Source organism: Dichotomopilus funicola (assembly GCF_033296635.1).
Source record: "Dichotomopilus funicola strain CBS 141.50 unplaced genomic scaffold C8A04scaffold_2, whole genome shotgun sequence".
Taxonomy (NCBI): Eukaryota; Fungi; Ascomycota; class Sordariomycetes; order Sordariales; family Chaetomiaceae; genus Dichotomopilus; species Dichotomopilus funicola.
The window spans coordinates 1,051,485-1,071,198 of NW_026944023.1; the positions used below are offsets into that span (position 1 = coordinate 1,051,485).

General features: G+C 53.5%; 7 protein-coding genes across 7 annotated transcripts; 2 read left to right on the forward strand and 5 right to left on the reverse strand.

Annotated features, from left to right (window-relative positions):
• Positions 1 to 1,076: 1,076 nt before the first annotated feature.
• On the reverse strand, positions 1,077 to 3,617 carry C8A04DRAFT_24452 (uncharacterized protein; the record flags this gene model as incomplete). Its single annotated transcript, XM_062779155.1, has 3 exons — positions 1,077 to 3,268; positions 3,333 to 3,420; positions 3,489 to 3,617. 3 exons carry the CDS (start codon positions 3,615 to 3,617, stop codon positions 1,077 to 1,079), a joined length of 2,409 nt encoding a protein of 802 aa, XP_062641261.1.
• A 1,241-nt stretch (positions 3,618 to 4,858) lies between these two features.
• C8A04DRAFT_24453 (GNAT domain-containing protein) lies at positions 4,859 to 5,611 on the reverse strand (the record flags this gene model as incomplete). Its single annotated transcript, XM_062779156.1, has 1 exon — positions 4,859 to 5,611. One exon carries the CDS (start codon positions 5,609 to 5,611, stop codon positions 4,859 to 4,861), a length of 753 nt encoding a protein of 250 aa, XP_062641262.1.
• An 804-nt stretch (positions 5,612 to 6,415) lies between these two features.
• Positions 6,416 to 7,461, reverse strand: C8A04DRAFT_24454 (ribosomal L18ae/LX protein domain-containing protein; the record flags this gene model as incomplete). Its single annotated transcript, XM_062779157.1, has 4 exons — positions 6,416 to 6,574; positions 6,642 to 6,818; positions 6,880 to 7,064; positions 7,458 to 7,461. 4 exons carry the CDS (start codon positions 7,459 to 7,461, stop codon positions 6,416 to 6,418), a joined length of 525 nt encoding a protein of 174 aa, XP_062641263.1.
• Positions 7,462 to 8,022: 561 nt separating this feature from the next.
• On the forward strand, positions 8,023 to 9,877 carry C8A04DRAFT_33976 (uncharacterized protein; the record flags this gene model as incomplete). The annotated part of the gene is made up of 6 exons (XM_062782674.1): positions 8,023 to 8,322; positions 8,404 to 8,702; positions 8,764 to 8,989; positions 9,045 to 9,106; positions 9,159 to 9,567; positions 9,794 to 9,877. The coding sequence occupies 6 exons, from the start codon at positions 8,023 to 8,025 to the stop codon at positions 9,875 to 9,877; spliced, it is 1,380 nt and encodes a 459-aa protein (XP_062641264.1).
• A 3,146-nt stretch (positions 9,878 to 13,023) lies between these two features.
• Positions 13,024 to 14,064, reverse strand: C8A04DRAFT_33977 (uncharacterized protein; the record flags this gene model as incomplete). The annotated part of the gene is made up of 4 exons (XM_062782675.1): positions 13,024 to 13,063; positions 13,125 to 13,356; positions 13,414 to 13,817; positions 13,889 to 14,064. 4 exons carry the CDS (start codon positions 14,062 to 14,064, stop codon positions 13,024 to 13,026), a joined length of 852 nt encoding a protein of 283 aa, XP_062641265.1.
• A 1,516-nt stretch (positions 14,065 to 15,580) lies between these two features.
• C8A04DRAFT_8723 (Alpha/Beta hydrolase protein) lies at positions 15,581 to 16,954 on the reverse strand (the record flags this gene model as incomplete). Its single annotated transcript, XM_062785219.1, has 3 exons — positions 15,581 to 16,302; positions 16,359 to 16,618; positions 16,677 to 16,954. The coding sequence occupies 3 exons, from the start codon at positions 16,952 to 16,954 to the stop codon at positions 15,581 to 15,583; spliced, it is 1,260 nt and encodes a 419-aa protein (XP_062641266.1).
• Positions 16,955 to 17,802: 848 nt separating this feature from the next.
• On the forward strand, positions 17,803 to 19,076 carry C8A04DRAFT_24457 (uncharacterized protein; the record flags this gene model as incomplete). Its single annotated transcript, XM_062779158.1, has 3 exons — positions 17,803 to 18,040; positions 18,099 to 18,977; positions 19,060 to 19,076. The coding sequence occupies 3 exons, from the start codon at positions 17,803 to 17,805 to the stop codon at positions 19,074 to 19,076; spliced, it is 1,134 nt and encodes a 377-aa protein (XP_062641267.1).
• Positions 19,077 to 19,714: the final 638 nt, after the last annotated feature.

Sequence of the window (19,714 nt, forward strand, 5' to 3'; positions counted from 1 at the left end):
ATGGAAGCGGCGGGGGTTCTTTTCCACCTTCTTCCCCCTTCTCCCTTGGGCCGCCCAAACCGGCCGCTGAAGACGGCCGCATCCGGGCCCTCACGTAGGCGGCCGGCACGGAGGGGCACGGCAAAGGGACAGGATAGGACAGTCAGAACGAGGACAAGAGAAGAAGAGAACAAGCCGAGTCCGGAACTTGCTTGCCTAATTTGTTTGGTGGCGGATTCCTTCTGCGCCGCACATCGGGCGCGGGGAGAGGTCCTGGATTTCCGAGCTTGAACATGAGCGTTTTTTTCTTTTTCTCGATTTGTGGTGTGTTTGCACTACGTTCTCCATCTTCACTGGGGGCAATACCGAGGTTCAGTTTTGAGTCCCGGTCCACGGAGTTCAACCCAAGTCCTTTTTCTCTCAGGTCTCTGTGTGTGTGATGTAGGGACAACGAGCTTATCAAGCCGCGCACGTTTTGAGATGTTGGCCCTTGAGTAGTGGTAACACTTGTATGGAGTAGTCCAAACTTAGAGCGGGCGTATGTTTGTGTCCCTGTGTAACTAAGTTGGTAAATGTAAGAGTAAGCGATTCGCCCGGTTGTCTAGTTTAGTCAAAAGTAAAGCAACCTGACATTTGTAAAAGAGACAATGTTAGTTATGCTTCATACCGGCCCAACTACGTATTAGTGACTTCGGGGTGTTAGTCTTTTCGGGACAGTATTGACTATCGCAAGCAATCCAGTCCGGCTCAATTTCGTTCCTAGGATGTTCAATAATACTGATATATGAATCAACGACTTCTAGAGCTGAGGGTTCGATGTATAGCTCAATCAACGAGAGGAATAAATTTCATCTAAGATGTACATACAGTCCTAGGACGCCATACATCCGTCTCCATTCCCCATGACGACTCCCTTGAAACCAAATCGACACCGATAGAACAAAAGTAAGACGCGGCCTTTATGTATCAATAGATAGCCCACCCAGATCGCTTCAGAAAAAAGAAAGAAACCAATTCGTATCGTCGTTACGCCAGAACCAGCCTCTCCCTCAGGCCTACTTCCCCGAACAGCCGGCCATGATCACGGCCCTGCGCTCTCAATCCCTTCCCGCCCACGCCGGAAGAGCCTCGGGATATTTCCTCCCAGTCACACCCGTGACGGATGACCCGGCCCCGGACATAGCCGGGCTGGGCACCCTCTCACGATCCCTATCCCTTTCACGGTCCCGGTCCCGGTCCCGATCTCGTTCTCTCGGCACACGTTCATCCACTACTCTCCTCCACCGCTCCGAACCATCATCTCGGAGCCGATCCCGATCTCTCTCCCTGTCTCTGTCCCTGTCCCTGTCCCTGTCCCGGTCTCTCTCACGTTCCCGATCCCGATCCCGATCACGGAGTCGCTCTCGATCCCGGTCTCGGTCCCGTTCTCGATCGCGCTCACGCTCCCGTAAGTCGCGGTCTCTCTCCCTCTCCCGGTCCCTAGCCGCAATCTCCCGATCCCGATCTGCTCGATCCCATTCCCGTCGCCGACCATCAATTCTGTCCAAGTCCGCATGGCTACTCGTCCGACGGTAAGGACCACCGTCGAGAGTGGTGCTGAGGTATGGACCGCGGCTCCATTGGGGCCGCTTCGGGGAAAGGTCCTCTTCGGAGTTGCCGCGCCGTCTGCTAGGAGGAGAGGTGACAGTGGTGGGGACCGTGGCCGCCGAGGCTTCTCGGTGCAATGCGGACGCGGCGGCGGACGCGGCGGGGCTAGGTTCCGGGACAATACGGTCCCTGATGGGGTCGTGGCCACGCTCTCTGTCTCGGTCGGTCTCGCGGCGCCGCTCGCGGCGGTGGTCGTTGTCGCTATGGGGGCGTTCGCGCTCGCGCAGGACGGCCCGGTCACTGCGGATTTTGTCATGGTCACGGTCACGGAGACGATCGCTGTCTCGGTCTCGCTCGTGTTCACGGTCTCGGTCCCGATCCCGATCCCGATCTCGAGCCGCCCGAGCCCTATCTCTCTCTCGAACCCTCTCCCTCTCTCTTTCTCGGTCCCTTTCTCGCTCCTTTTCACGATGAGAGGACCGAATCTCCCGTGAATTCCTCCTGCTCGACCGCCTCCTTTCCTCCTCTAGGTCGGTATCGTCAGTGTCAATCTCAGACCATGATCGGCTGAGTCTCGAGTTGGGCAGCACGTCGTCTCGTGAGTCCCTCCGCAATCCCCCCGGACCGTCTCGGCGCCCGCGCGGCCCGCTTACGCTGCGAGCCCTTCCCTGAGCACTCGGTACGCTCACTGGGTTGATGAAGTTGCTGATTTTCTCCTTGATATCGAATAGGGCGCTGTGACGTTTGCTGTCCGCATGAACTGTAGCGCTACGGCCACTTTCTGGACGCCGAGGGGTGTGGATATGGGACGGTGGGATCGGCGGGGAAGCCATCGTGGCCCGGACCACGCGTGGCGTGTCTTCAGAGCTGCCGGTATAGACACGACGGATAGAAATAGGAGGCGGCTCTTTCGACCGGTTGAGACGTCGCGGCGTGCTACGTGGGCTAACCGAGCCATCGTCTGACTCGGAACTGCTGCTGTAGTCTCGCGGATGGCTGTGCCGGCGGGGGTGTGGCTTGCGATTAGGAACAGCTCGGGGTATTCTAATGGGACGTGAGTTCTGCGGGGATTCCGGGTAGTCGGAGAAACTTCGCCGGCGGTGAGATGATGCTGGCTCTGTCGCGGTCGCCGGGTGACGGACAAAATGTTCCCGAACTCGATCCCGTTCCGGAGATAGTCTGGCGGGTGTCGGGCGAGGAGATGGAACTTGAACGTAAGTGACATTGACCGGACGAGAAGTGAAATAGTCCCGAGGTGGTGTAGCCTGAGGTTTAACTCGCACGTGGGAATAAGGGACCTTTCGGTCGGTAGCCTCGGGCTTCGGAGTCTCCTTCGGCGCCTTTGGTTGTTCCTCTGCGGCATCGGCCTCAACGCGAGACTTGCGGGCGCACTCTTGATACCACCGGTCTGTATCGGCATCAACCTCGGATGGAAACGCGTCCTTCGGGAGATCTGCCGGTAAAGGGGTTCCGGTGTCCGGATGCTTCAGAGCCCAATGAGCGGCAGCATACTGCAACACTGGCATCTGCTCCTGCGGGCCCAGCAGAGTTTGAATCGCCTGCCAGTGCACAAATCCCTTGACCGTCAATGCCGGAATCGACGGCGGGGCAAAGTCATCTGGGCTGGGAAGAAGGGCGTGCTGGCATCCTAGGCCTTGGTAGACAACCGAGAGGCCGGAGTGAGGCATGTCGACAAAAAACGCTGCGCAACATACCGTTAGGATCGTGGGTGGGTGGTTCGGCGAGCGGAGCAGACGGTAGCTTACAGTCCCAGTCATGGCCACCAGTTTTGTAGAAAGTTGCTAACTTAGCAGGCGTCAAGTGCGGTTCATTTTTGTCGCCGAGTTCGTTTATCTAGGTTGGCAGATTAGCACGTAGTCCAAAGGAGTGCAATCTGAAGGATCTCGGGTTTCAAGACGCACTATATGTAGCGCAACAGCTCTCAGGAACGCATCGAAGACCGGCGTTGGGACAGGGATCGGTTTTGCCTTGGAAAATAAGTACCCATAGAAGGCTTTACCGTCCTTGGGTTCGCCTGGTGTAGTCGCCATGGTCGTGAAATGGTGGGGGGCATAGCCAGTCGCCGTGGAAGTTATGCGATAGGAACAAGTTGGACTCTCGGGGGACCGGTAGCCATGATCTTTTGGCGGGCTTGCGACTCGTTGGCTGTCGCGGGGTGACACCAGCGAAGGAGGGGTTTCGCGGTTGCGGGCGGACAGCTCATTCGTACCTTTTTAAACCCGCTGCAGCTTGTTGCTTGCTTGCATGTGCTTGAGCCAGTCGAACCAGTGTAATCCAGGCTGCCGCTTCGAAGTGGGAAAAAACGTGGGATTTGGCGCGGGGTGAATCAGGGCGAACTGAGGACAAACGATGCACAAGGCGGCCTTGTCGGGTTGAAGGTCAAGACGACGAGTGACTGCTGCATCGGTCGGTTTTCAGGCAGACTTGAGCGTTTCTCCTTGAGTCACTTAACCGACGGCGGTTGGGTCGGGCGGAAATGCCTTGGGGCTGGGCGTCCTTTTCCAAGCAGAGTCCCACTTGCTGCGGCAGCGAGCGGCGCTGCCCCCAATTCGAAACCAACCAACATTTTGATACAACTTTACACCCAAAGTTAGATTCTGGCGTGCGTGATGCGCGCGAGGCTTGCTTGAGGTGGGCCCAGCGGATAAACAATAGGTTGTTGGCACGGGCGGTTGGGACAGCTGTGCAGCCCTGCGCCCGCCGTGGTTACGTTTTGAGGCAAAATTGGCCCCCTCAATAGAGACATTTGTTTTTTTGGTTACAAACTGGCACGGCGACATCCCTCTCCACATCATGCCTTCCAGGGAACGGCCCGTGTCGGTGGACCGGGAGGGTTCTCACATCTCCATGTCGATGAATGAGATCTCGATTGTTCCTGGGCAGTGATGTCATCACCGCGGGGTTGGAGGCCTCTAAACTCTGGGGGTTAGGGTTGCCTTCTTTTTTTTCTAAATATGATGTCCCAAAGCATCCTCTTTTGCGCAATGTGTGGAAGATAACCCTCCGGTAGAGTATGCATGTCTCCAGAGTAGGACGGGCCGAATAAAAATGCATAAAAATGAAGAGAGTCCAATAGCAAAGTTGGAGGACGATGACGACGCCCACAATCTTACTGAGCGCAAGATAATTATTGGTCACATGCTCTCTTTTGCTCGACGGATTTTTAACGTTGATTTTATTAAACAAACTCTCCTTCAATAGACAAGGAAATCCTAACAGTTTCCCATCCAGTTAAATAAGCCAGAGCGCAGATTGCCAAGTGGCACTTCTATCACTCGCTCTTCTTCCCTTGAGTAAAGTACCTGAACGAAGGCAGCTCGATCAAGCTTTCGGGTCCGGACCCTTTTACTGAATCCAGAGCCAACCACGTCAAAAACCATTCAAACCCAGCTTTCTGCAACACACCCTGACTCTTGTCATTCCCCGTTGCCGTTATTGCAATGAGCCGCTCCCTAACCAGCCCTCCGCTAGCAGCGACAGCCGCTTTCTCTTCCTCATCGATCGTCCTCGCATCCACCTCAAGTTCAACCTCCTCCCTCTCCAGCGCTTCCCACGCGCCGAGCCAACCCTTCACCAACTCCGTCCCCAACCCTTTCCCCCAGTACTCCTTCTTGATCATATACCCGATTTCCGGCCACCCCAGGCTGGACCGGAACTGGTGGCTGCCCCCCATGCCCACAAACTCGCCCGTAGCGCGGTCGTAGATGCCAAAGTTGTACGTCACCCCGTCGCCGGGCGGCAGGAATGGCATTAACCTGGAGCGGGTCTGCTCTAAATCTCCGTCCGGCACACCGGCCGCCGTCCAATGCATGACCTCGGGTTGGGTGCGAAGGATGCGCACGTCGGGCAGGTCATCCATGGTCAACGTGCGCAGGACCAGGCGCTCTGTGTAGATGGGCTGGCGCACCGCGTTGGGTGGTAACGGGCGTCGCGGGACGGTGGTGCGGACGCGGATGAAGGAGACCGGGTCCGGGGCCGGCCCCGGGGCGGGGCGGGTTTGTGACTCCGGAGCAGTGGCCGCCATGGCGCGGGGTGGTCAGTTTCCGGGTTTATGTTTCCAAAATTGTTGGATGTCAGGGGCTTTGGAGGGTAAATGGTTCGGGCGTAGTACGAAAAGCCAAGGCCAGCAACAGCAAGCTGTGAAACAGATTGGATTTATATAGGTCCACGACCGCCAAAATCCTCATTTACTACGTAGTAATTTCACATAGACAACACTTAGTCGAGTTTCGTATTGTTCGTGTTAAGCATCAGCCGAATGAGTCATGCAACGCCTTCGGAATGGCAGGCCAGCGCCGTCAAACTTCACCCAGCTTCCTCATTGGGAGTAGGGTATGCAATGCAGGGTCCTGCCTGTCCCACGCACACCCTGATGCGGGCCCCGAAATCAGTGGTGAGCTCGGTTTAGAATCCGAGCAGAACCATCCCCGAGACTGTCCTGGCGGAGTCCCCGATAGCGCCGAGAGCAGGTGCCTCTCCGGAGTACATGGTATCGGCGTACTTCGTACAAAGTCGCCCATCAGACGCCATTCAATGGAACTACGGGGGGGCCATTTCCCCTTTGCTCAGCCGGGAAAGGTGTCCGGCGGATGTACCGTCCCGGAGAAATATAACGTTCAGAGTTGGATGGCACCACACACCTGGCCAGTTCTAGCAATAAGCCACAAAAGCCAAGTGGGAGAAAGAGCCTCATTCACAAACAATGCAGAACCTGTGCTTGACCATTTATTCATTTCGTGCTCGTCCTAGGGAGCAAATGCAGGATATCCCATTTTCCTTGATGAACACCTGAAAACACTGCCCACCCCAACCGCAACCATGAAACCTCTCAAGCAAAAGTGGACGGGCGCGTCGCACTGAAAACCTTCTTGTTGCTGATTTTGGGGACGCGGTGGGGCAGAGGGAAAGAGAGGTTCTTGGTGAGGAGTTGCTTGATGTATGGGCGCTTGACGTCCTCAGCCTTCTCGACCTCGACAACGCGGAGAATCTAGTTGTTGTGTTAGCAAACTCAATTTTCTCGGGCCCCATCTATATTCGGTGGACGGTGCTCCTACGTGAATCGACCTGAAGCGGGCGCGGTGGCGGGCAGCCATGTCGGAGTAGAGGGCCTCTACGGCAGCGGTCCTCGAGGTCTCGCGGTACTCCTTGTACATGTTGTGGGTGCCGGACCGCGAGTCATAGCGGATCCAGATGCCGAAGTTCTTCACCTTCAGGGGGTGCTTCTCGGAGATCTGCGGAAATATCAGCCTCCTGTTTCCATCTTCCGCTGATATCATGTCCAGAAGTACATACCACGTTCACACTGACGATCTCACCGGTGGCCTTCTTGACCTTGCGGAGACCGCGAAGGAAGTACCAGAAGCGGGACTTCGCAACGACCTGGTTCGGCGCAAAGATGCGCATGCGGTAGAGGGCGGGGGTCGGGTTGGCCTCTGTGGGCAGATGGCGCCCAATCACCTGGTATTCCTGAAGACGGCCTGGCCCAAATGTCAGCACATTCAAATCCAGAACGATATCGGTCTCGGTCTCAAAAAAAGGTCGGAAAGCGTCGAGGGGCTAATCATCGCCGGCAGGAGGTTCGGAATCGTCGGTTGTTGTGCAATGTCGTTGTCGCTGGCCTCCCATTTCAATGCCCCCATTCCTCAACTAGCCGATCAAAAACCAAATGTAGGTCGCCCCAGCCTCACGATCATTTAACCGGCATAAAAATGACGGCGGTATTTCAACGTCCAGTTCGTTGGCCCGTTTTCCATTTCATGTCGTCTGTCGGGAAGAATGTGGCGCCCAGTCGAATATCGGTCGGATCTGGTGTTTTTGGTGGCTGCCAGCGATGGGATTGTGCAGAGACGATGCGAAAGAAAATTGCTTACCCATCTGTTGAACTGTTAGCGCTACAAGGGAAATGAATTGGAAATAGTAGGGCCTTACTGTGATTATTTCCCGCTGCGGATCACGAAGTCGTTGGGTGAGCTGTCGGAGTCGTGATTTAGCGATCACAAAAGCAGGAAAAATTTGGGTGGGCTTGTTAGGGCTCGAAGCGCTCGGGCCAATTGTGGAACGGACGCCACAATACCTACCCAAAGTGTGGCTTTGCGCCACGATCTCTCAGCCACGGAAATGTGGGGCTGTTTTCGAAGCTTCGCATGCCAAGGAAACTAACAACGAGCTCAAAGTTGCCTTCAGAGAAGTCTCGAATTCCGAGACTTGGTCAAAACAAACAACTTGGGGTCCATTTTCCGTTTCGGGTTTGACTTACTCACTGTTGATGCTGTAGCCCCAATCTTAATACATCACAGATTTCTCAATACGACCCAGAATCCCCAAAACGGCCGACTCGGGCCGCGCCGCGGGTCGTCAAGTCTGCAGTAGAGGTTCCATAGCGGGGCATCTCATCCGCATCCGCGACTCTCAACTGAGCGGCATTGCCTTCCCAACATGGAGTTTGACACGCATTTCTTCAACGAGTTTGCGGACATCATTTCCCAACAGGATGGTTACGCCCTGGGGCGGACACTTTCTCCGGACATCTCAAATGAGAGTTTGAGGAGGATTTTCCGAAGTCAAAATGCTCACAACGTCAAGAATGCGCTGAAGCGAGGGCTGCAAGGGAATGCCGCCCTGGTTGGCGGGCTTGAGCACCAAGAGGTACAAGGTTGGGTAGATATATACGCCTCATACTGGAACGCCACGGGTGTTCTTCTTACAGCGAGGGAGGCAACCGGTGGGACCGGCAAAGTAAGTGGTTGATGGGACAGTCGAGCAGTACTTCTCAAACGTTGGGCGCTACATTGACTCTTCGGCTAACATTTTGAATAGACTTCGGAATTGGTATGGACGAAAGTGTATGAGGCTTGGACTGAACTTCTCAACGTTTTGATTCGGGGGTACCAAAACAGCGGCTTCGAAGCTTGGACGATCCCCTGTTTGTACACGGTGTGCAAACATCTCCGTGTCTTTGCCATGCAGGCAGATGAAGAGCGTAACCATAGCAGTGCTTTTGATGATACCGCCGCAGCCCTTCAAGACGACTTTGACCCTGAGACGAACAAACGCCAAAAGTTGGAGGACTGCGCGAGGGCGTTGTCCAGGGTCTTTATGCTTTGCCAAACCGACAGGTAAGGACATTAATTTCATAAGTCTTGTCTCAAAGTATGCAAGCTCACTGCTGTTCCATAGGGCATCTCTTGAGGAATCGCGCAAATGGGGCAGTTACTACATTGCCAACCTCTTGCTCAAGACATATTTCAAACTCAACTCAGCATCGTTGTCAAAGAACATATTGAACAGCTTACGAGTTGGGACTCGAGATATGCCAAAGTTTTCGGCCTTCCCGAAATCCCAGCAAGTAACCTTTAAGTACCACGAAGGTGTTCTAGCATTCTTGGAAGAGAACTATGTCCTGGTATGATTACGTCGATTGAGAACACTAAATCTGTTTATGTGCTAATAGCGATTAGGCCGAGGAATGCTTGACGGAGGCATGGAATAGTTGCTATGTGAATGCAAAGAAGAACAAAGAGCAAGTATGCCCGTTATGAATTGTTTTAGCCATGTTGCTGACACCAAACAAGGCTTATCTTGACCTACCTCATCCCATGCCATCTCATCACAAGTCACACTTTGCCGACTAAGAAACTGCTCGAACCATTCCCGAGGCTACAGAAACTTTTCCTGCCACTATGTCGTTGCATCAAAAGGGGAGAGCTTCACAAATTCGATCTCGCGCTCCAGGAAGGCGAAGATGAGTTTGTCAAGCGCCGCATCTACCTGACCTTGGAACGCGGGCGTGACATTGCCCTACGCAACTTACTACGGAAGGTTTTCGTTGCCCGAGGATTCGAGGAAGCTAAAGAAGGGGAAAAGCCGGCTCGCCGCACCCGCGTTCCAGTTGCCGAGTTTGCCGCTGCTATCAGCCTCGGCAGCCAGGAAAAGATTGATAACGACGAAGTTGAATGCCTGCTGGCGAACATGATTTACAAGGTGAGTCAAGGCCTATTTCACGTTTTCATGACGCGGCCCATTCCGAGTTCGTCCAATGATCTCAGAGACAGCGACACGATGCAGGTTTCACGTTGCTCGGCCGTCCCCATTTCTGCCCCAGGAGATACATTTCGTGCCTCAGGAATCCACCCCCTTTACCCACGAGCCGCTTCGCACGAACCATTATGCATGAGGATGATAGGTCATTTTGCTGACTGCTGTTCAGAACCACATGAAGGGATACATATCCCGCCAGCATGGCATCGTTGTGCTCAGCAAGTCAGGGGCGTTCCCTGGAACGGGTGTATGATGTAATGAATATGGGTTAGTCCAGCAGAGCCAATTCGCAGGCCGATTTCGATGCAGCATTCATCTCCGCAAGCGAGAAGATACGGGCCCTTGGGACTCATCGTATGTGACACATTGAGGGCTATGCGGTCCCGCCTTCGAGAATGGCAAGAGTCTGACTGCACAGCGAAGTCGGCCGGCAAATGCGATGGTGTGTAATCCGTACCGAATTATGACATACAACGGAGTGTACCTGATGGCTCCTCCGTTTTCATCAGGGGCAAGTCTTAGCTTGGGCCCATGGATGTATCGCCACTGCAGACAGTTGCCGGTACCCTCCTTGCGAACGCGGGATGGAATGAGTCGGAGACCCAATCACATCATTTTCATGCATCACCAACGTCAAAACTGGCCCGCGGCTTCCCTGCCTTTTTCATCGATGTTTGTCAACCTTGCGAGCTTGCCTCAGCCCGCGATGGCGAGTTCCTTGTGGTTGCTTGCAGGTCAGGCTCACCGTGGCGGGGTTGCTCCAGAGATGCCCAATCGGGTAACAGCATCCAAACAACCGCCCCTTTTCCCCCTTCCCTTGGCTTCGGCTGCCTTGCCTGAAGTTCCCGCAACCCTAGCATTTTGTGACCATCCAAGCCATCCCATGTCCGATCGCTCAATGTTCCCCGCGCTCTTTTCCTTATCTGGGTTGCCTGCTCCGTGCACTGATCCTATGAAGGGATGTGGATGGTTACCCACAGCACAAACCAAGAAATTAAATGAGGCACAGTGGGGTCATGAACATGCACGTGTCCACGCGTGCACCTCGCGTAAAGCACCCCTTCCCGTCTCGGTCACCTTCCCCCTTTTCGCCCCGCCCTGCAGCCCCTCCTGCTGTGTGAGACCGCGTTTTCGCGTTTTCCGGTTCTTGCGTCTTTTGGTTCTTGCATTTTTCGGTTCCGAGTCGCTTGCGATTTTCCTCCAAGATCTACCTGAAGAGGCAACAACTCGGTGCGTTCGGGTCATCACAATGTGTTATCATGATGCAGGAGGTCCTCCGTCTGGGCGGCGATGGGCCTCGGCTTGTTCCTCATGCTCCATCGTTTCCCTCAGGTTCCACTGATGTGTGACAGGTCTTAAACACAAGAAGGTGCGGGAGCTTACTTGCCAAGTTAGCTTTTCGCCGTTCATGGAAGAATCATGAACCGGGCAACCTGTTTGTCTCCAACACAGTCATGTATGTCACTCGCTAAAATGGCTGGACAGAAAAGTCCACAACCGGTCCCGGAGCTCTTTTTGTCCAAAATGAAGTTAGCAAGCAGAGTTATCATGAGACCCAGACAATATAGTATTAGAGGAGAAACTGTTCCTAATGCCGACACTCCAGGCACAAAATCATCCTCTTTAGATCTTGCATTAGGATCTCGGAGCGCCATCCAACGGAGACCATTCGCTGAAAGCAATTAGATTTCAGGAACCGGTGCTAAGTGTCCAATCATTAAAGCAATGGAGTGTCAGCGGCTCATCGAGATCATCTCAGGATCTGAAAAAAGCAGAGTAAATCGATTGACTGTAAGTTAACTCTGAACCAGCGATTTTGCGTGTGTTGGCGTGAAAAAGTGACTCACGACTTGCACACACCCTTCCCACGCAGGTGCAGTGTAACGGTTGCATGTGTGTGAGGGTGTCCGACAAAGGCCGGGCCTGCAGCATTCGCAGCGATGCCCATCCATTTGTGGATGTGATGCAGCACGGCTTTGCATGCTGGGCCATCCAAGAAACAAGGGATGCTGTGCATTCAAGTTCTGCCCCCGTTCTGTGTGAAATTGGCAAACGATAGTGAATTGTTTTTCTGGTCCTCACCCTTTTTTTGCTTCCTGTTGACGGGGAGTCCGGATACGAAAACCCCAAAGCCTTTTTCGAGCGGTGCGTTTTGGAAGGACAAGTCCCGTTTTCCTCCGTCAGAAATCAATTGCAACCAAAAAAAAGTAAAAAATAGATAAAATAAAAAAGAAACCAAAAGCCAAGACCTCATACCCCTGAGGCCATCCCTGACTGGGACAAGCGAGTGGCAAAGGACAGGGTCCGCGGACTGACCCGGTCCGGCGGTTTTCAAGTTCGGCGCTAGCTCTTCCTGTCGTAGTGTTGAAGTCGGTGATCCACCAGATCCGGGAGGATGGGTCAGTGGGTCGAGAATGAATGATTGTCTTCGGGATTTCGGCTTTGGTTCGTGAACGGCAAGAACAGGCACTCGTTGGTTCGTGAACGGGCAGATGGATAGACGGGTTGGGATTCGCAAGACGGGGTTTCCCCAGAGAGGAGGAACAGGGTCACACATCAAGAGAGAGAACAGTGCTGGTTACTTGGTAGTATTGAAGTGACTGAATAAGCACCAGGATTGTGGTGTATGGGACTATCGTCCATGGACAATTGTCTCTCTCAAGACAACCGCCCTAAAAAAAGGTTCTGGCATGAACCGTGTGATGAATGAGAGCGAGAAGCAAAGATTGTCTCAAATCTCCTTTTCCACCCCTCCACCATTTCACTGCTAGCCAGACTTGAAGAAAGGAAAACTTGCCACCATGATGGAAAGAGAGTTGGTAGAATGAGATTTCCGCCAAGAAAAGAACATCCATGCCCGTGAAAGCGGCCGTCTGCAGAAAACCAAAACAACGGCGCCTCTTAAGCAGGGGTAAATCATCAACCTGCCCACATCGCAAAATTTCATGAACAATGAGAAACTGCCAAATCCCAAAATTCCTCCTCCACCGTCCGAACAAAGCCGTGTCATGAGAGTATGCTGTTGTACAAGTCTGAAGTTTTGCGAAAGAGCAAGGAAAGCAGCGTAGGAAATAAAACAAGTGACGGAAACCAGACCGACTCCAATGCAAAAGGAGGCATAAGGAAACCAAAAAGCCAAACCGAACAAGCCCACCCAGATGCGCCGGTATCATGAATCAATGATGGAAGAAATGTCTATGCTCCCGAGCCGAACAAGAAAAAATTAGACCGAATTAATGATTTAAAGTGCCGTGTGCTGTGAGTTGTAGAATCGAAAGAGGCTGGGGTATGGACATCATCCATCGCAGAGTTGAGAAGCCCAGAGGATGTATCAATTTGTTGAGGGGGGTTGGGTATCAATGGTTGTGAAACGGAAAGGTGTCGAATGTGGATGAGAACCTAGAATGGCCGGCCGCTGCGAGGAGTGCGAGGGGTGCTTCTGTTGTCGAATGGATGGTTAGCTATGCTGGGGGAGGCATTCAAGACCTGGATAGACCTACGCAGCGCTCGAAATGTCGTCGACGTGATTGCACAAGGCGACAAACAGGTCGAAGAAGAGCTGGGTATTGCCGTTGAACATCTCGAGTTGCATAGTACCGCTGCGCTTGAAGGTGCTGCGGGATCGGATGATGAGAGCGAGGTAGTGAGCCCGGAGCTTGGAATCGGTGTCAGGCGTGTTGGCGTAGGCGTAGCGAGCGGAGGCCAGGATGGTGCTGGCTTGAATTCCAGACTCTGTCACACCTAATTAGTCTCTATCGCCTGGCACAATCAGGGCCAGGGATGACTTACGAAGACCTTGCTTGCGCAACGAAATCCGCTTCAGTTCCTCCAGACCATATTTCTCGGCCGCACAGTAGATGGCGGTATCCTTGAGCAGCTCGCCTTCGACGCTGTGGTGGTAGATGGTAGCCTCGGAGCGGCCATCCTCACCAGCTTGCTCCAATTCCCACGAGTTCCTCTTCTTGTTGTGTACCAGGCGGGGGTAGTAGTCACCCTTGTAGAGAAACTCGAGAATAGAGGAGAAAACCTCGGGTTCTTCGTCGGGGAGTGAGATCTTCTTGGTTTGCGAGTCCATCAATTGGTTTTTCAGGACGCTCTGAAAGAAAGGCGAGGCTCCAAGAATGTTCTCATGAGCGGCGAAGATTCTCTGCTCTTGGCCGACGATGAGAGTGACAATGGCTGAAACAGCACCGCTACGAAAGAACGGGTTAATATTATTTATGCCCATGCTAGCGAGACCACCGCTGACGACAAGGCAGCCTACCCAATGTTGGACTCAGAGGCCCCGGCGTTCGAGATCGTACCGGCACGCCGGCGGACGGATTCGGAGGGCCGCTTGGAAATGCCGGCCTCCTTGAACGACGAGCTTGCCCTGCGGGACCTCCCAGACTTAGACGAAACACTCTTCGTCTGGGGCGGCTCAAAACGGCGGGAGAACATGTTGATTCGTGAACTTGAACACCGCAAACTTGGTCAGGTCTGTCTTTTCGCCTGCTATCTCTGCTCCAACTCGGGTCGGAACCCCAGAATCGTTGACTTTTAGACTGGGATTACAGGGCGGGTATTTTCGGGTTCGTGGTCTAGGCTGAAGCGGGGTTAGGGTTGTAGGGGGACGGTGAAATAAACCAAATGCACAATTCAAAACGACCAAGACAAGAAAAGACAAAAATCAGGAATGGAAGGATCCAATGTTGACAGTCCGCTGGTTGCCTGGTGAGCGAAGACCTCAACTTAAATAAAAGCAGCCGTACTTCGGGTGGTCTCGGGCGAGGATGGTCGAAAAATTTTCCCATCTCATTTCCGGTGAAGGACGGCCAGTCTCATATTTAAAGTTGGGGGGATGACATGGATGCAGCGATGCCTGGACGCCTGGTGTCTCGGCGGCCGGAAGAGGCAGCAGGGAGCTAGGTATCGAGCGTGATTTGACGCGAGCTAGTGGGTCCGGGGAAGCTGAAGCAACACGCTGTCACCTGATTTCATTGCCTTTCTTGGGCAAGCTGGACGGAATTTCGAGCAAAACGGCTGGGCCTTGAGTCATCGCTTGTGCCAACAACGGATCAAGAGGGGCGGAAAAGCAAACCGGATGAGAAAGGGATGGTGTGAGACAGGGGTGAATGGACAAATGGGCACATTGTATTTTTTTTCCATGTCTCCCATGTGCGCAACAAGGTGGGGACAACATGCCAGGCGAGTCCGGATGGGACTGTCCAAGACGGAACTGTCCAGGGGTTCAGATTTTCTGGAAAAGGCTGAGAACTTTGGATGTGGCGCTGCAAGGCTATGGACACCATCGAGGGACGCCTTCACCAGGCCGTGAACTTTTGCTACTCGGCTCTTCCCAGGCGCCCTGAGCCCATGACGTGGTCAGGGGCAAGAGAAAGGGGACATAGGTCTCCAGCCTGATATGACATTGCCTCGAAAAGGCATCGCAACCTGGACTCAATAGACTGCCCGCGGCCAAACCTGAAGAAGCCCAGGCCGCAAATATGTGCATTGTGCCTGGTCAAGCGGAGATCGTCGAGGTGGAGGAAGCTTGGGTAATGTGGGTGGACGGTCCGCTCGGATGAAATGGCTTACGAAGTACCTGAACGGTTTGTCCGGTGTCTGGGGCTTTGCACTCGTTCACCCGATCACGCAAAGTTGGGGGGTCGCCCTTGCAGAAGCAAGGAGACAAGTTACACGACAGAGGAGGAAGCAAACGGCCGCCGGACCCGGTACCCAATGATGATTCGACCAACAATTTGGGGCAATCAACCAGCGGTGGGCGGAAGCACGAGTGTGAACGTTTCTGCACCGTTTCTATAAGTGGTCGGACCACCAGCGGGAAGCCGACAAGGGTGGTGGCATCCCACCCAAACTAAAATTGGCCTTTCCACGTTTGAAATTTCCACAGAAGAAACACGACGTCAAACCAAAAAATAAAATCTGCTAAAAAGAAAAGGGCTGCTATTAGGGTTCAATTGTTGTCTCTTGCCTTTTTGATCAATTTGAGGATCGCATGGGCTGCCAATTTCTTCCCATCCCCTCTCGCGATTGCCTGCTGGTGGTATGCCGTAGGCACAGCTTCCTTTTCAAAGGGTAAACCGAGCTCCACACACCTTTTATAGAGTTCTTCGCCCTGCTCCTTGGGAACAAGCTCATCTCTTCCCGCCTCTAAAATATGAACCATTGGTGCTGTCCGTCCGCTGTCCCGGTATGCCTGGGCTATGATACCCAGGTTGCCCCAACTATCTAAGTGATTTCGGAGGAACGGCCAAAGGTACTTATACGGCAACCACTTCTGAGGATACAGCGTCTCGAGCATCTCCCGGATAGACACAAACGGAGTTTCTAACAGGAGGCCGCTGATCGGCATTCTGGAAGAGATTCGGCCAGTAGCTGCAAGGTTCGTTGCAACCCCTGACCCGATACTCTGGCCCCAAAGAAGTAAAATGGGGCGAATAGTCCCGTCCTTTCCGAAGACTTGCTCGTGCTTTTCGGCGATCCACTGTATTCCGGCTTCCGCATCAAGTCGAAGACCGGGCTCTGAGGGCCGGCCCCGTGAAGTCCAGTAGCCCCGGTAGCTCAAGCAAACAAATGTCAACCTCATTGGCGCTAGGTCATAGGCTTTGCTATCGCTGACAGCCCGAAGCACCCAAGACAGGTCCGGCAACCGTGGTGGTATTGATGAGGCGTTCCCTGCGTCGGTCCCGTTAGTTCCCGGTCAATAGTGGGTGGTTATCGAAGCGGCCAACCCTGAAAATAAAGGACATAGGCATGCTCAGTTGGAGGCTTCTCCGGGGCTCTAGCGGCCGGGCGTCTTCCTCTCGGCAACGGGACGGTTGTCATGGCCATGGTAAGCTTCGTTCCATCTGCGGCAACCGTCGTCTCTTCGGCCCACTCAACACCTCCACACATACTCGCCCAGTTGCTGATCTGTTCCCTGCGAGATGTAGGTGGTAAGCTAGGCATGTAAATAATCTTGTTCTGGAAGACCACCATCATGATACATTTCCTGGCGCGGACATTATCAGCCAAGATGATCTTTACAATATTGTATCCTCACAACGCACCAAATCCATAGCCCCACCAATAGCCCCGTGAAAAGCACTGGTGGCAGGAGGACCGTCGGTATATGAATGTTACGGTAGCCCGCCCTATAGCCTGCCCCAGATAGTGTGAGGAGCTTCCCATGACGTACTTCTAGTGGTTGCGGCCGCGCTGGGGGTGGCCAGGACCGTGTTGAAGTGAGGCGGGTGCTTTGGCAGGCAGACAACAGATCCCTTAGCCGCGATGTGGCCCCTAGCCTGCGTGTCCAGCTAGGGGCAATCCTGGGAAGGAAGCTCGCCATTCGTTGTTATCATCGGCAAAGAATCAGCATCTGGTAATACCAGTTTCTTCCTGTTGAGCTGAAGGCCGAGATCTGGCCGGGGCAATGCAGAAGAAGGACGGCGTGCGCTTGCTCAAGCCATCGGATCATGTGTTCACTCGTGACTCGCTGGAGGCTTGGATTGTTCCTGCACCAGGGTTCGACTCGTCAGGCCAGAGAACTGAATCTGGGGTTGTTGGATCGGGCTGCCCAGGTTAGCGGAAATTCCAGAACTCGAGCTCGGGTATGGTCTCCGTCAAGAGGCGCTTTGTCCAGCCGGATGAAGGTAACAAGGGGGTTCTCGAAGAGCAAATAATGTTTCGACTCCCGGAAAGTGGTATGCTTTGTTGAGGGGACGTCGAAGGGATAAGGAAAATAAACTCTGATACCTTTGAGAACGGTTAGAGAGAAGAGTCTATTGCACAGGTTTTAGACGTGAAGTTATTATTTTTATTTAGTAAAGTGTTTACTTTATAAAACCGACGATCGGGCCCATGAAAAGCCATCATCCGGGGGTTTGGGAGCGTGACCTGCAGGGGGGCCTAGACAATGACGAACATTGGGCGGCCGCTGCAAATGACCAGGCACCACCCCACTTCAACACCGAAACACCGGCCATAATTAATAACCCCGGCCCAGCCGCCAGTGAACACTTCCTGCACACTGTGACCTGCGTGTTTCGGTGCTCTTCCTTGATTAAATCAATCAACAACTTAGGACGGCCGACGCAGATGTCGCCCTGGCGTTAACAACCTGACGATAACAACCGGAGCTCGCTCCACAATAAACAACACAGCCCATAATTCGCGCGGAGAAACGCACTAGGCGTCATGGCAACATCTCCCGAAGGCGAGTCCCGCTCGCCGGCGAACCACATCGAGCTTGTCGACGGCAATAGTTCACGGCACGACGGAGAAACAAGCCCTGGCCTGAGGGACAGCAAGGGTTGGGATGGGAAGCTGCGTGTGCCGAAAAGCGCTGTGCTAGCCAACCCTGAGGCGCTGTCGGACCCGGAGTACTCGGATGATGACAATGTCGTGCCTGGGGATGAAGTAGCGGCGGACGAGGGTAGGGTAACTGGGATATATTTGCGGCAGCGAGAGGGAAAGCTAACCTGCACTCCCAGACCTTCTCGACGGCGAAGACCCCGACACTGATGAAATCATTTCAACTCACTCTCGAATTCGATCGATCCCCGCCCTCCGCCTCGAACGTTTCAAGAAAGTGGCCCGCATCTGCCTGCGCCAGAATCTGATCCAGCACATTGAGGGGTTCTCGAGCCTTGCCGCCACCCTCGTTGATCTCGACCTTTACGACAACCTTATCTCCCACATCCGCGGTTTGGACGACCTCGTCAACCTTACATCCCTTGATCTCTCTTTCAACAAAATCAAGCACATCAAACACATCTCCCACCTTGCCAATCTCACCGACCTATTCTTCGTTGCAAACAAGATTTCTACCATCGATGGCCTTGACGGCCTCACAAAACTCCGCAACCTCGAGCTCGGCTCCAACCGTATCCGCGAACTCCAGAACCTCGACTCCCTCACCGCGCTCGAGGAGCTCTGGGTTGCCAAAAACAAGATCACCTCTCTCGCCGGCCTCTCCGGCTTGCCCAAGCTCCGTCTCCTGTCCGCTCAGTCGAACCGCATCCGCGATCTTTCCACGCTGCGCGAGGTACCCCAGCTTGAGGAGCTGTACGTCTCCCACAACGCGCTCGAGTCACTCGCGGGGTTGGAACACAACACGAAATTGCGAGTTCTCGATGTGACAAGCAATCAAGTCACGTCGTTGGCGGGGCTCGAGCCGCTGGCTGAACTGGAGGAGTTCTGGGCTAGTTACAATCAGGTCGCTGATTTTGGAGAAGTCGAGCGCGTGCTGGCTGACAAGAGTTCTCTGAGTACGGTTTATTTTGAGGGAAATCCGCTGCAGTTGCGTGGACCTGCCTTGTATAAGAATAAGGTCCGTCTCGCCTTGCCGCAGGTCAGGCAGATTGATGCGAGTAAGTCACAAGATTTATTTGTTTTCCCCTCTATTCTTTTCGACTGGTGTGGTTTTCAGCGTGTACTAACCTATATACCTAGCATTTGTGCGCACTTGAAGAAACTCCGTCTGCCCCTCCTTTTCCTGTTTAAGCTCCAAGGGATTATTCTATTACGAGGGTTCGGCCGGCCTATTGTTGCAGCGTGTGGTCCCGGGTACTAGCTCTTCATGGTGTATTTGTTCTGGTCGAAAGGTCATCCCCTCGGCCGATTAGCATTTGGCGGCGTTTTTTGGGAGTTCAAGGCCAGTATTCAAAGAACCGGCCGGCAGCAGTGCGGAATTTGAAAGCGGGCGGGTGTATTTGCTTTTTTAAAATCCTTCTCTTTGATTGCTCCATATGAAGGGACGAGAGAGGAATATATCAATCATGCTCTCTATAATTGAGGTTTGATGCTGTTGTTGGTGCTGTTTCCCCTGAATGGATACCCTGTTTGCTGAGTCGAGATTGGCACGGTCACTGCGATGTTAAACCGCTATGTTGCTTTCCCTCACTCGACTACGAGCCAGGGGTAAAACGAATACACTTTGACTTGCGCATGACATACATTGTAGCAATAACGTCGGACACGGCCGGTCAGTTCATTTGGCACTTTAGGAGAGGATAAGTGTAGAAATATGACGGTGAATTTGGTATATTCTATTCATAGATTCCACCATGCCAGCATGCCCAAGGCCATGCAATACACAAAGACGAGA